The sequence below is a fragment of the Eublepharis macularius genome, chromosome 5 (assembly GCF_028583425.1).
Source record: "Eublepharis macularius isolate TG4126 chromosome 5, MPM_Emac_v1.0, whole genome shotgun sequence".
NCBI lineage: Eukaryota > Metazoa > Chordata > Lepidosauria > Squamata > Eublepharidae > Eublepharis > Eublepharis macularius.
This window is the reverse complement of record NC_072794.1, coordinates 19496144-19509443: the sequence shown is the minus strand read 5'-3', so window position 1 is coordinate 19509443 and position 13300 is coordinate 19496144. Positions and strand designations below refer to the sequence as shown.

The 13300-nt window shown below is 49.3% G+C and overlaps 1 protein-coding gene across 1 annotated transcript in view; it reads left to right on the top strand.

Moving 5' to 3' along the window:
• KCNN1 (potassium calcium-activated channel subfamily N member 1) overlaps positions 1-12534 on the top strand; it is a 44620-nt gene extending 32086 nt beyond the window's left edge. Inside the window, exons 5-8 of the mRNA XM_054980977.1 lie at positions 1598-1708; positions 4026-4153; positions 8908-8977; positions 12262-12534. Of these exons, the coding sequence (XP_054836952.1) occupies positions 1598-1708; positions 4026-4153; positions 8908-8977; positions 12262-12534 (582 nt within the window). The remainder of the gene's footprint in view (positions 1-1597; positions 1709-4025; positions 4154-8907; positions 8978-12261) is intronic.
• Positions 12535-13300: the final 766 nt, after the last annotated feature.

The following is a 13300-nucleotide window of genomic DNA, read 5'->3' as shown; positions in this document are numbered from 1 at the left end:
AGTTGCTCCGTGCGCCGCCCCAGCTGCCTGCCATGCCTGGCCTGCAGCTGTGTGCCACCGCCAGTGGCAACGGTGGCAGTAGCGGCAGCAGCATCAGTACAGAGCTCCTGGCCGGGCACAGCAGCATGGGGCAATTGAGCTCTGTGGTGCTCGGCCCCACCCCTGGCGCCCCCTCCAGCGCCCCTTCCAGCACCCCCTCTGGCATAGGGCTGCCAGACCCCTGGTGGGGGCGGGGGATCCCCCACCCCCACCTACCTGGCCAGCGGGAGGGGCACGCACCTTCAATGTGCGCCGCCCTGCGGTGCTGCACGCCCCTGCGCACAGCAGCAGCCAGGATCAGGCCTCTTTGGACCTGGATTGGGGCCCCTGTGGAGCGCGGGAGCGTTCCTGCGCTCCACAAGGGCCCACAACGGGCCCGATCCACACCAAAACGGGTGCGGATCAGGCCCGTTTTGGCGCAGGTTGGGCCCGTTGTGGGCCCCTGCGGAGCGCAGAAATGCTCCCATGCTCCACAGGGCCTTAAACGGGCCCTATCCGTGCCAAAACGGACCTGAACCGCTCCAAAACGGGCTGCGTGGTGACATCACTAAGTGACGTCATTGCGCTTGCAGGAGCGCGCGTGCCTAACCCCCCCCCCCCTCAGGTAAGAGCCAGGCCCCAATCTCCCGCTGGGAGATCGAGGGGTCCTGGCAACCCTACTCCAGCACCTTAGTGCTCGAGGCGGCTGCCGGCCTGGCCTCAATGGGTGCACCAGCCCTGTCCATCTCTCATTGCCTGCCACCTCTTTGGTAGCCAACAGGAGAAAAATAAAGTTAAAAATTGCTGTTGGTGCAAAAGTGATATGTCACTTCCAGGGGAAACAAGGAAGTGACATTATGCCTCTCTAGGAATTGTCAGAAACTCTATGGTAAAACCATAGTGTTTCTAGTGGTTCCTAAAGAGGCGTGATATCATTTCTGGGTTTTCTCTAGCAGAGATATAATACCATCATACTGACATCACCCCTTCCCCCATATCCCTGCTCCTCAAACTATCCACCAGTAGCCAGCCAGTGTTAATGAGGTGGTAGAGATCTGCATTGTCAGAACAGACTGTACCGTTTCAGAAGGAGGCGTGAGAGATCACGTTTCTGGATACTAAAAAAAGGACTAATTCCCAGCAAATGGAGAGCTATCAAAAAGACTGCTATATGTGTAAACCATGCCTGATGAATTGTACTGTGTGTGTCTGATAAACACTCCTAAGTGTATGTGCATGCACACCCCTGTGTGGTGAACTGGTGAGAGTGTCAGACTAGGACTTGGGTTCAAATTTGTACACTGCAATGAAATTCACTGGGTGGATGATCTTCTTGAGCCAATCAGCCCGACCTGCCTCACTGGGATATTGTGGTGATAAAATAGGGAGACAGCAGTATATGCTGCTCTTTGCTCCTTACGGAAAGGCTGGGATAAAAATGTATAGATAGACACCCCCCTCCTTTGGATTTAATGCACCATGGGACAGGCAGAAATTCAACAGGTTTGGCTTTTCTGTCCCTGCCTTGGCGCTGGGGGTAAAGCAGTCTGGCAATCATTCCTTCTTCTCTGTGTCCTAGGGTGCGGGGTGCACAGCCCTGGTGGTCGCTGTCGTTGCACGGAAGCTGGAACTCACCAAAGCTGAAAAACACGTCCACAATTTCATGATGGATACGCAATTAACAAAGCGGGTAAGAGGTGTCTCCTTGGCATTGCCATTTTTTCTGGTCCCTGGCCTTGGTATGAAGGCTTTCTCCAACCCACGGCTGTGAAGGATTCCCCTTCAGAACTGTTCAAGGTTTAACTTTCTGCTAAGTTCCAGTTTAACCAGGAGAGTTTCCAGAATTGATGACACATCTGATCACAACAGCAAAACACGGCTGGAGGGAGCTGTTTTGTCCCATGGCTGGTGCCACGTGCCTGCCTATGTGAACCCAGCGGTGGGACAAACAGCAGCTGTTTTTTGCGGCTGAAAATGGCCGAGTATGGAAGTAGGGTTATCTGCTCCGGGTTGGGAAAATCCTGGAGATTTGGGAAGTGGAGCTTGGGGAGGGCGGGGTTCAAGGAGGAGAAGGATCACAGCAGGATATAATGCCATGGAGTCCCCCCTCCAAAGCAGCCCTTTTCTCCAGGGGAACTGATCTCTGCGGCCTGGAGATCAGTTGTAACTCCAGGAGATCTCCAGTTACCACCTGGAGGCTGGCAACCTTAACGGAGGGGAAGTCGAAGCCCCTCCTTCCACATTGCCAAGATCCACTGCCGATTCAGGCTCCTCAACAAAAACACCCACAATTTTTAAAATGATTCCTGGTCAGATGAATAAAGTGATTCAGGACGGGAATTCACAGCTTCACCCCCAAGCCTTCCATTTCTTTGCCTCTTTCCCACTCTTTCGTGTCCCTGCTGCAAGAGGATGAAATGATGCCAAAAACCAACTAAACAAAAAGCATTGCACTGAGATCCTTTCTTCTTCTTGTTGTTGCAGTGTTTTCTTTTACATGTCCCTGAATCATCCCTGAGCAGCGGTGAGGCCAGGTCTGGTAATGCAGACAAGCCACCCAAGCAATTGCACGGGGCAGAAGGAGCACAGTAATGCAGCACAGGGGCTCAGCTGTGCAGGACGGGAAGTGACTATCATCTAGGTTGCCAGCCTCCAGATGGTAGCTGGAGATCTCAGCTGTGCAGCATGGGAAGTGACTATCATCTAGGTTGCCAGCCTCCAGATGGTAGCTGGAGATCTCAGCTGTGCAGCATGGGAAGTGACTATCATCTAGGTTGCCAGCCTCCAGGTGGTAGCTGGAGATCTCAGCTGTGCAGCATGGGAAGTGACTATCATCTAGGTTGCCAGCCTCCAGGTGGTAGTTAGAGATCAGTTCCCTGGGAGAAAATGGCTGCTTTGAAGAGGGAACTCTATGGTATTATACCCTACTGAGGCCCCTCCCCTCCCCAAACCCTACTATCTCCAGGCTCCACCCCCAAAATCTCCAGCAATTTTCCATCCTGGACCTGGCAACCCTACTGGCATCCCTTCCTGGGTCTGTACCACCAGGGAGAGAGCGAGAGGGGGGGCTTTGTCTCGGTCCAAGCTTGTGATGGCACAGGCCTGGAAAGAGATGGGCATACCTTTCTTGGGGTGACAAAATAATTTGAACCAGACCTGGGCAAGGCCTGCATAAAAGAATCTCTTTGCAACTTGATGCAGGCTCATGTCCAGATTTCTCTGTTGCTGTATGCCTGTGAGTCAGACTAGACAATACATCTGCCATGAGTGCAGACAGATGTTACTCTGGGGAACTAATGTCCCCAAATACGCCAGGGGCTGATTCAGCTTCGGAGCGTGACTCGAGGGAGGAGGGGCTTCAGCTTTCACTCCTTGCCATTTTCCCGAGCCAAATTGGGCCCTGGTGCATTTAGGAACATTGGATCCTCAATGCAACATCTGTCTGCAACCAACTGGCGGTAGTTAGCCGGATCATCCAGTCTGGCCCTGTGTACATTGGTAAGATGGGTGGGAGGGGAGAGACATTCGGGTGAATGGAAGGAACTGCTCTGCACAAAATTTGGAAATCAAGAATGGAGGCATGGAGAGTTCCCAACTATGGTTGCCAACTCTGGCTTGGTAAATTCCTGGCGATTTGGTGGTAGAGCCTGGGGAGGGCAGGACTTGGGAAGGGGAAGGACCTCAATGGGCGATAATGCCATAGAATCCCCCCTGCCCCACGAAGCAACCATTTTCTCCAGTGGAATTGAGTGGAATTCAATTGTAATTCTTGGAGGTCTCCATGCTTTACCCGGAGGGTGGTAAGCAACCATATTCCTAATGCCTCTGGTTTCCCTTTCGGTAATGAGATAATCTGGAGCTCCAAACTGTAAAGTTGAAATTCAAAGGAGAAGAATTTCAGAGGCATCCCAAGTCCTCCTGGACAGTTCTAAGTTTATCCCAAAGGTTTATTTCTCTACCCAATGGATGCCTGTCTTCTTTCCACTTCCTCACCCCAAATCTTGCAGGTTAAAAATGCTGCCGCCAACGTACTCAGGGAAACCTGGCTGATATACAAGCACACCAAGCTGGTGAAGAAGGTTGATCACGCCAAGGTGCGGAAACACCAGCGTAAGTTCCTCCAAGCCATCCATCAGTAAGTCCTACACGTTTACCTGCTTCAAATCCCGGTGCCTGCTGCTCTCCCCCACCTCCCCCGGCCTCTTCCCCTGCTCCATCTCTCCTAAGCCAAGGGCCCTTTCCAAATTTTGGCAACCCACCCCATTAGTCCTCCTCAGTTTGACACCTACAAAATCCAACTCTCAAGGCCAGAGAAGGCGGCTGAACAAAGCTACTCTTTGGGTCACTAAATCTTTGAGGTGTTTTCGGATAAGTGTAAACGCCAAGTGTTGATCACATTCCAAGCGTGGCCAAGAGAAGGAATTTGTGTGATACGGGGCTGGGGCCAGACGGATGGTCCAGAGGAACAGGCTTCCCAAGTTCAGCAATGGGTTTGCAGAGGAAGCAAAGCAAGAGCTGGGCCTGAAATTTCTGCTTTCCCATTGCCCCTGATCTTGGAAGCCAGGCAAGGCATCGCCGGGTTAGGGAAGCAAGGGATCAGGCCAACGTACTGCCCACCAAAGGACAAACTCGAAGAGGGCAGGAAATCTTTTGTCGCAATGCAGCTGTGATTCTCTGATCCAGTTGATGATCCCCCCACCCCCACCCCCAGAAGTGAATGAAGCTGAATGACTTCTGTGTAGGGGTATGGATGGGGGCACGATCTGCCCTCACCTGACACTGGGAATACTACGGGATTGACTCTGCTCATCTTTCTCTGAAACTGCCCGTGCCACTGGAGAGAGAGAAGGTCTGACAGTCAGAGAGAATGGTACAGAGCTAGAGCAGCCTTCCAAGATGAATGCGTTTTCCAGGGAGTGGCATGATAAAAACTGGCTGCCAAGGGCAACAACAGATTCCTCCCTGCACCCTTGTATTAAAGCGCATGAACAAGGTGTCCCCGGGCTGAGAGGGAGGGGGAGAGGCTGGTTCCTCCCTGGAGGTCCTCCAGGCCTCTTCACTACATTTTCAAAATTCATTCTAGAAATGAATGAAGGCTAAAAAATCTCACATGTGGTTACAATGCCAGTAATGGTTCTCCTCTGCAATTAATGTGCCTTAAGGCTGTTCACAAATAATGGTTTCTCTGCCTCTCTTCAGCTGATATGGGAAGGTAAAAGGTAAAGGTGCAAGCACCAAGTCATTACTGACCCATAGGAGGACATCACATCACGACGTTTCTTGGCAGACTTTTCACGGGGTGGCTTGCCATTGCCTTCCCCAGTCATCTACACTTTACCCCCAGGAAGCTGGGTACTCATTTTACCGACCTCAGAAGGATGGAAGAGGCTGAGTCAACCTTGAGCCGGCTACCTGAACTCGGCTTCCGCCGGGATCGAACTCAGGTCGTGAGCAGAGCTTGGGCTGCGGTACTGCAGCTTACCACTCTGCGCCACGGGGCTCGATATGGGAAGACCCACCCATAAATGCCTTCCCCAGCTAGTAGTCAAATCCTCCCTGCAGGTAGACCCACCGAGGCCACCCCACAAGCGCCCCCGGTGGTCTGCTGGCATCTTCTTCACCGCCCCTCCTCTCCTTGCCAGTTTCATCACCGCCTTTCAAATGTCTTCTTTTTTTGTAACGATGTATTTGTGGGCGCATCCGTACGTGGCCCTGAAACTAGCATGGGATACAGTCCCGTCACAGGGTGGCGCCTTTCTTTGGGGATGAAGGAACATCCAAAGCGGAACGGTTTCTGTTGTCAGGTGTGTTTGAGCAATGAAGATAGCCGGGGGCAATAATGGCGAGGGAATGAATGTGTGATTATGACGCTCTAGCATTCCCTGCTGATGTTTTATTGATTTGATAGAAATGGTCACCCTTCACTCTTCCGTGTCACCTTTGATACTTAACACTCTTGTTTTTTAGACCCAGTGTCCTTTCCCTTTCCTCCCTTGTCCCCGTAATATCCCTCTTGCTGTGTTGTCATCAATATCCTTTCCCTGTGAAGTCGTTTTGTATCGTTTCCAAGAAACATTTATCTTGGGGGGAAAACCTCCAAATCTTAACAATTTTGTATACAAAGGATAAATTACATTGTTTTTTCTCATTGAGTTGTTCCATCCCTCCCTAGCATACCCCCACCCCCGGGCTATGCTCCCACATCTAGGTTTGGACTTCCTCGGACCTTAGATCACATCTAGAAGTGTGTGGGTGCATGCGGGTCACCTCATTCTTTCTCCCAGAGAGGCCCGCGTGTCCTTTTGCACCAGCACGGGACAAATTTTTTTCTGCTCCTGAATTGGGGCCAGTCTTTGATTGGGGCCCTCAACCTTTTGCATGAGGACGGGGGGAGGGGGGAGAGAACGAGGGGAACGGGGAAGGCCTGTTTGGTGTGTGTCTCTGGCTGCTTGCGTGTCCCTCCCACCCCCCTGGTTGTGTTACTTAAACCTCTGTTGTTTTGTCTCTGTTTTGCCCCCCCATCCTTGCAGAGCTCAGAAGTAAGTTAATTTTTGTCTCACAGCTGCCTACCTCTCGAATGTGAGCACTCTCTCTGCATGGTTTCCATTTGGGGTTTTGATTTGGACACTGTGGAAGGTTAAAGCAGAGCCCTTCAAGACCCGCACCCCTCTCACACTGTTCCTCCCCCCCCCCTTTCTGCTAACACGGTCGCCCACATTTCTGGCTTGCTTGCCACAGAAGCCAGCTAAGGACACTCATCTGTCATTGTTTTGTCACCCTCAAATTTCACTACGTTTGAAATTTGGAGACGTCGGGGGTTCCAGATGTTTTGATGTGTGGCATGTCCGTCTATCGATGCAAACTCTGTGTTTCCAGCTCATCTTGGCACAAGTTTCTTCTGCCTGTGGCACACCGTTGCTCGGAATAGAAACCCAGCAATGTAGCTTTCTGGGGGACATCCCCGTTCATAAGCGGGACCGTCATTTTTCCATCACGAAGTGTGCGACACTCCCCTCGCCTCCAGCCGTTCCATCAAACTCTGCCTCCTCATTCCAGTTAAACACCACATCCTCGATTCTAGCTTGGCAGAGTCACCCTGTTAATCGGATGCAAACCTTTTTCTTCGGACCAACCAAATTATCACCAAACAGGGTTCAAGATGTGCTTCTTTGAAGGGGCGAATGGCCTTCTGAGCACTGAGTGATGACACCCAATTTTCTTTCTGTTGACTCTTTGCAAAATTAGCTGTCTAAAATTTACCCTCCTCCCGTTTTTGTTAATCGGTTACCATGTTTTTCTTTCTATTCTGTGCCTTCCAAAGGTCCTGATGTATCTATCTATTTAGTTATTAAAATATTTATACCCCACATTTCCTCTTAGCTCAAGACAATTCATGGTGGAGACAGAGCTAAATGACTGCTAGCTTTTTATATTCTCAGAAGCCAACCTGTTTCTTGCTTCTCTGTCCCAGCAACTATTGGTGCATCATGACATTTACTTTGCACCAATACCATGTAATCCAATTGACTCTCCCGCATTAGCTAGATTCCATTTCAAGAAGGCTATCAACTTCTTGGGGATTGCCCATCATGCCTCTCCCCTCCCACCATTTTTAGATGAAACATCTAGTATGGTGAAGGGGAACTCCAAAACTTGCATTTGCTATTTGGCAATAATTTTGATTGGCCCAAGCAAACAGGTGTTGCATGACTACAGGGTTTGGGGGGAATAAAGTTGCTAATCTCCAAGGAGGGTCTGGAGATCTCCAGGATGACAAAGATCAGTTCCCCTAGAGAAAGTAGCTGCTTTGGAGAGTGGACTGAATGGTGGTATAATCTGCTGAACTCCAGCCCCTTACCAAATCCCTGCCCTCCTCAGGTTCCACCCCCCAAATCTCCCAAATAGTAAAAAGTCCAGTAGCAACTTTAAGACTAACCAACTTTATTGTCGCATAAACTTTCGAGAACCACAGCTCTTTTCGTCAGATGCATCTGACGAAAAGAGCTGTGGTTCTCGAAAGCTTATGCGACAATAAAGTAGGTTAGTCTTAAAGGTGCTCAGGAGATTTTTCTGGGAAAAGAGGTGGCGGAACTCTCAAGAAGGAAATGAGGGAGAAACACACGGGATTCTTTGAAATAATATTATTTTCATGTGCTATTGCTGAGTATTTTCAAGAGGTGCTGGAACTTCGTTCAACCACGTTCCCGCTGAAAAAAAGCCCTGGTGCTACTGGACATTTTACTATTTTGCAACTACAGATTAACATGGCTAACTCCTCTGGATCCAAAATCTCCCAGTATTTCCCAGGCTGAAGCTGGCAACCCTAGGGCGGAATTACTCTGTTGACTACAACAGCTACTGCAATCTTGGCCTGAAAATAATTTGCCACTGCTACCCCCATTTTGAAAGAGTTTGGGCTGTGTATTTAGTAAAAAAAAAAAACTGAACCCATTTTTATGGGGATTTTCCCAAAGTGGTGTACAAAATTGCAAACATTTAAGTTTAAAAGGAAAACCTACATCATTGTATAGCTATGAAACTTACAAGAATCCCATAAATCCGATGAAACCTACAAGAATCCCATAAGCAGACTTGCGGGAAAGGTTTGGTGGGACAGAGAGGCTTGAAATGAAAGAAATGGAGCTCCACCCCCCCCCCCAAGCCTAGAGAGACCTTTTTCCTTTGGCTCTTCTCACCTGGGCCAATGATGACCTCATTGGCTAGCTGCATGTGTGTGTGCGTATGTGTGTGTGCGTGCGGATCCAGCAAGGCTGGATCTGGAATTTTGTGCATGTCTGTTTGCAACGATGGTGGAATCAGGCTGTTTTTTCTCTCTCTCTCTCCTTTAGCTTGAACCCACTGACAGGTTGACACTTTTTTGCTTTGCAGATTGAGAAGTGTGAAAATGGAACAGAGAAAGCTCAATGACCAAGCAAACACCCTTGTGGATTTAGCAAAGGTAAGTCTAGCGTGTGGCCATCTTGGTCCACGTGAAGGAAACTCTACCCCAGAGGTCCCCAACGTGGTGCTCATGGGTACCATGGCACCCACCGACTTCTTTCCTGGTGCCTGCCCCGTGTTTTTAGAAACTGGATGGGGCCAGGTATGGCTGTGGCACAGTGGTTTAGTGGTTTGGCTGTGAACCAGCACTCTGCTGGTTCGAATCCCATGACTGACATGAGCTCAGCAGGTGGCCTTGGGTCAGCCAATCCTCTCAGCACCAACTCCCCAGCTGTAGTGTGGGGGTAATAAAATGGACTTTGTTCAGCATTGGGAATGGAGCATTAATCTGTCTAGAAGAGTGGTGTATAAGCACAGTTATTATTATTATGTTCTTTCAGTACATATAATAATATGTATTGTACTAGCAACAAAGCTCATTGTGGGGGGAAATACAATGGGCTCTAGAAAGGGGAGGGCAGGCAGGTGGGCATTCCCTCCTCCTCCATCACTGATAACAGCCAGATGAAGGCAGGGGGTGGGTGGGCATGGCCACTTCCTCTGCACCTGATCCTGGCCGAATGAAGGGGGGCATTGCCACCTGCTCCATTCCTGATCCTGGCCAGATGAAGGCAGGAGGCAGGCATTGCCACCTTCTCTGCACCTGATCCTGGCCTGGGCTTCCCACTGTGGCTGAAGGTCTGGCTGCCTCATCCGGGCTTCCCTCCACAGCAGTGCCCTCTGGAGGTGCACCAGGGTAGCAAGTGAGTTGTCTTAGCCTTTTATATAGTAGGATGTACCATAACTACCACCACAGTGTTGGTTTTATCCTCTCCTCTTTCCCAGTGTAATTCTAAAAATCTTTCCTCTCGTCCCTGTATTTGGGCTTCTCTTGTGTCTGCACATATGGCTCCTCGTCCCATGGTGCCCATTTTGTGGTTCTTCCCACCACCCTCTGTCAGAATTCCAAAGGTGCTCACAGGATTAAAAATGCTGGGAGACCCCTGCTTTACCCTCTGGGGGACAAGCATCCACTGCTCCCTGGCATGTACGTGGTAGTGCATTGGTGAAGACTTGGGTGAGGATAGTGTCACAGTTGTGACAATGTCACTTCCAGGTTTTCCATAGAGTTCCCCATGATTTCTAGAGCTACCCACCTCCACTTCCGGGTTTTCCTGGAAGTGATGTCATCATGCCGGCAATGCCATGGTTTTAAAAAGATTTTTCTCCACCACTGCTTGGAGTAGTGGCGGGCAACAGAGCTTGGAGTGGGGGATCCCCCCCACCGAAGTTTGGCAGCCTTTCTCTCAGCCTAACCCACCTCACAGAGTTGTTGTGAGGATTAAACGGAAGGGAGGAGAATGATGGAAGCTACTTTGAATCTCCATTGGGGAGAAAGGCAGGGATGAAAGAAGTAAATAAATAATAAATAATAATGGTTCGGCGATGCACAGGTTAAGGAATAATAAAGAGTCCAGTAGCACCTTTAAGACTAACCAACTTTATTGTAGTATAAGCTTTCGAGAACCACAGTTCTCTTCCTCAGATGCATGGAGGGTTTGAAGAAACTGGCCAGAGATATATAGGTGGTGAGGGGAGGGGGGAGTAGATGCAAATCAGTTGCAAAAGTCATGAAAGAGATGGAGTGCATAATCCAGGCTGGGTGTGACCCCGCCCCTCCATAGCTGAATCTGAATGGAATGTGTGAAATGCAGTGACTTCTGATAATGAGATAACCATCCAGAGTCTCTATTCAATCCAAGATTAAGGAAGGGGTTTAACATTTTATTGCCCAGGAGAATGATTGTCATGGGCCAAACCCAGGTGAATGCTGGAGGGTCCCTAACTTAGGTCTTTTAACAAGGCAATCCTTAACTGAGTTTTATCTTTCAAAGACGACTGATTTCAATGGACTTAGAAGGACATAACTCTGCTTCGGGGGTGGTCTTAGCAAACGGACAATTGAGCAATTAACCCAGGCGCTTCATTGGGGAGGCAGTCACATGCCCAAGCTCCACCTCTCCAACAAAGAGCCGGGAGAAGAGGAACAGGGCCGTTTCCAGATGGCCCCCCGCTTCGCGAAACGTCGCACGTCGTCGCGCGTCGTTGCGCAGAAAACGCGAAATATCGCGTTTTCTGCGCGACGACGCGCGACGTTTCGCGAAGCGGGGGGCCATCTGGAAACGGCCCAGGTCTCTGCTGCCACCATTTGTGTCCACCCTGTCCAGGGCTCAGGCCGCTGCTTGCTTGGCCTTGGTGGGGAGATGGACTGGTGGAGATAGGGTGGCAGAATCTATGAGGCCCGTCCTGGATCTCAGAATTACCGAGCACACCCCTATTCCATGTAGGATAGACTTGTTCAATCAATCAATATATTTAATATGGTCAAAAACCAAACAAATAACGGCATACAATCTCATTATTACAGTCAAAGTAAACCATATTGTTTACAAATCTATCCATCTAGTAAGCACTGAATATCCAGAATCCAAATTCTTAACTGTTTAAAACTTTAAAATTAATAAAATATTTAAATATTTCCCCCTATAAAATACTTCCGGAGCCGTATGGCCTGCACAGCAAATTATGCCACGTTTAAGGTAGCTTCTTGATCCCTATCGGCTAAAAGCTTATCTAGATAAAATCTATCATTTCTTCCCGGGAACTGATTGCAAATCGGAGTTATGGGACAGACTTATTACTTATGTGAATCCACTTTCATTCCCCTCATTGGAAGATACTTTGATACTTAGATGGTTTGTTTTACTGATTCTTCCCATGTGAGTGCGCATGCGCACATTTTGTCTTAGTGCTCTTAATTTCATTCAGGTGGATTTTGTTGTGGGTTGCAATTATTTGCTGTAAGCTTCTTCAGATAGCTAAGCTTACCCCTCAAAAGTGTACATATATTTTGAGGGGGCTAAATGTGTGGGGCAGGGAGGGGGAAAGGTCTGCAAAAGTCAAAGAAAAATAAAGAGGAGATATGCTCTCAACGGTTCCCAGTGGTTTTTAGATTATGTATTCTTCGTTAGCTGCTGCCCGAATTTTCACCGGGGTTATTCAGTCTGCTGCATTTTAGTGTAGAATTTGGCTGTTGTCGGTCTTGTTGCTTTTCGTTGGGAGACATGTTAGTTTTTAATGCCGATGTGGATTTTGATGGTGACCATTGAGTGTTTTAGGGCCAGTTCGTACACTACAAAGTCCTTCTGGCTGCCACATAATATGTGAATCGGCCCTTAATGCAGACACCGCGGTGTGTTTTTTCCACTTGCAAAATCTCTTTCTTTGTTTCTCCCTCGGTAGACACAGAACGTCATGTACGACATGGTGTCAGAACTGCAGGAGCGCAACGAGGACCTGGAGAAGCGCATCAGCGCACTGGAGGGGAAAATTGACTTGCTGGGCCTCACGCTGCATGCCCTGCCCAGCCTGGTCAGCCAAGCCATAAGACAACAGCAGCGGGCCCTGGCCCGGGCCTGTGGCACTTCCAACAGCTCTGAACGCTCTTCATGGACCCCCACGCGGCGGCGGAAATCTCCCTCCACCGCTCCCCACACATCTTCAGACAGTGGCTGACACAGGCCTTCCCTCTGGAGCCTGCTGACTTTATTCTATGGCCATTGTGTGGCCGAATCCCTCTGAGCTTTTTTTCTGGAAAGCCCTGTATCGTTATGACAACCTCCCAGAATTCCTTGCGCTGAGAAGGAGACAGCAGGTTCCCACAGCCACGGGAAAGAGATTGGGCCATTTCCAATGTCACATTATACAAGGAATAGGTTGTTCTTGCTTCCCTCAAGGGATTAGTGGGTTGCCCCGCAAATTGCCTCAGAGTTTTGTCCTGTGCTGCAGTTCGCTCCTTAATTCTGGTTTTAAGGAGAATCTCTCATGTTATTTCCAGAACGGGCACGCACGGAGAGTGCTACAAGTTTCAGATCCTTATGTTACCAGTGTCCATTGATGAAGCACTGCAAACAAAAGCAATCTCAATGTGACTGTACATAGCGACTGTACGTATGAGTCCATCGAGACTCTTTTTCGAGTTGCATTGATGCGCATGTGCGCTCCTATGTGGCACAGAAAGAATCTTGACACCGTCATGTGCTGCTGTTTTGTGGGGCTTTATCAATGCACACATGCATGACAGAAGAATGGAAAGGAAAAGACAGCAGGATTAATTCCAGTGGCACCTTAGAGACCAACAAGATTTTCAGAGAGACGCTCTGACTCTCGAAAGCTTGCACTCTGAAAATCTTGTTGGTCGCTAAGGTGCCACTGGAACAAAATCCTGCTGTTCCACTGCAGACCAACATGGCTTCCCACCTAAACTATCTTCCTGGAAAGG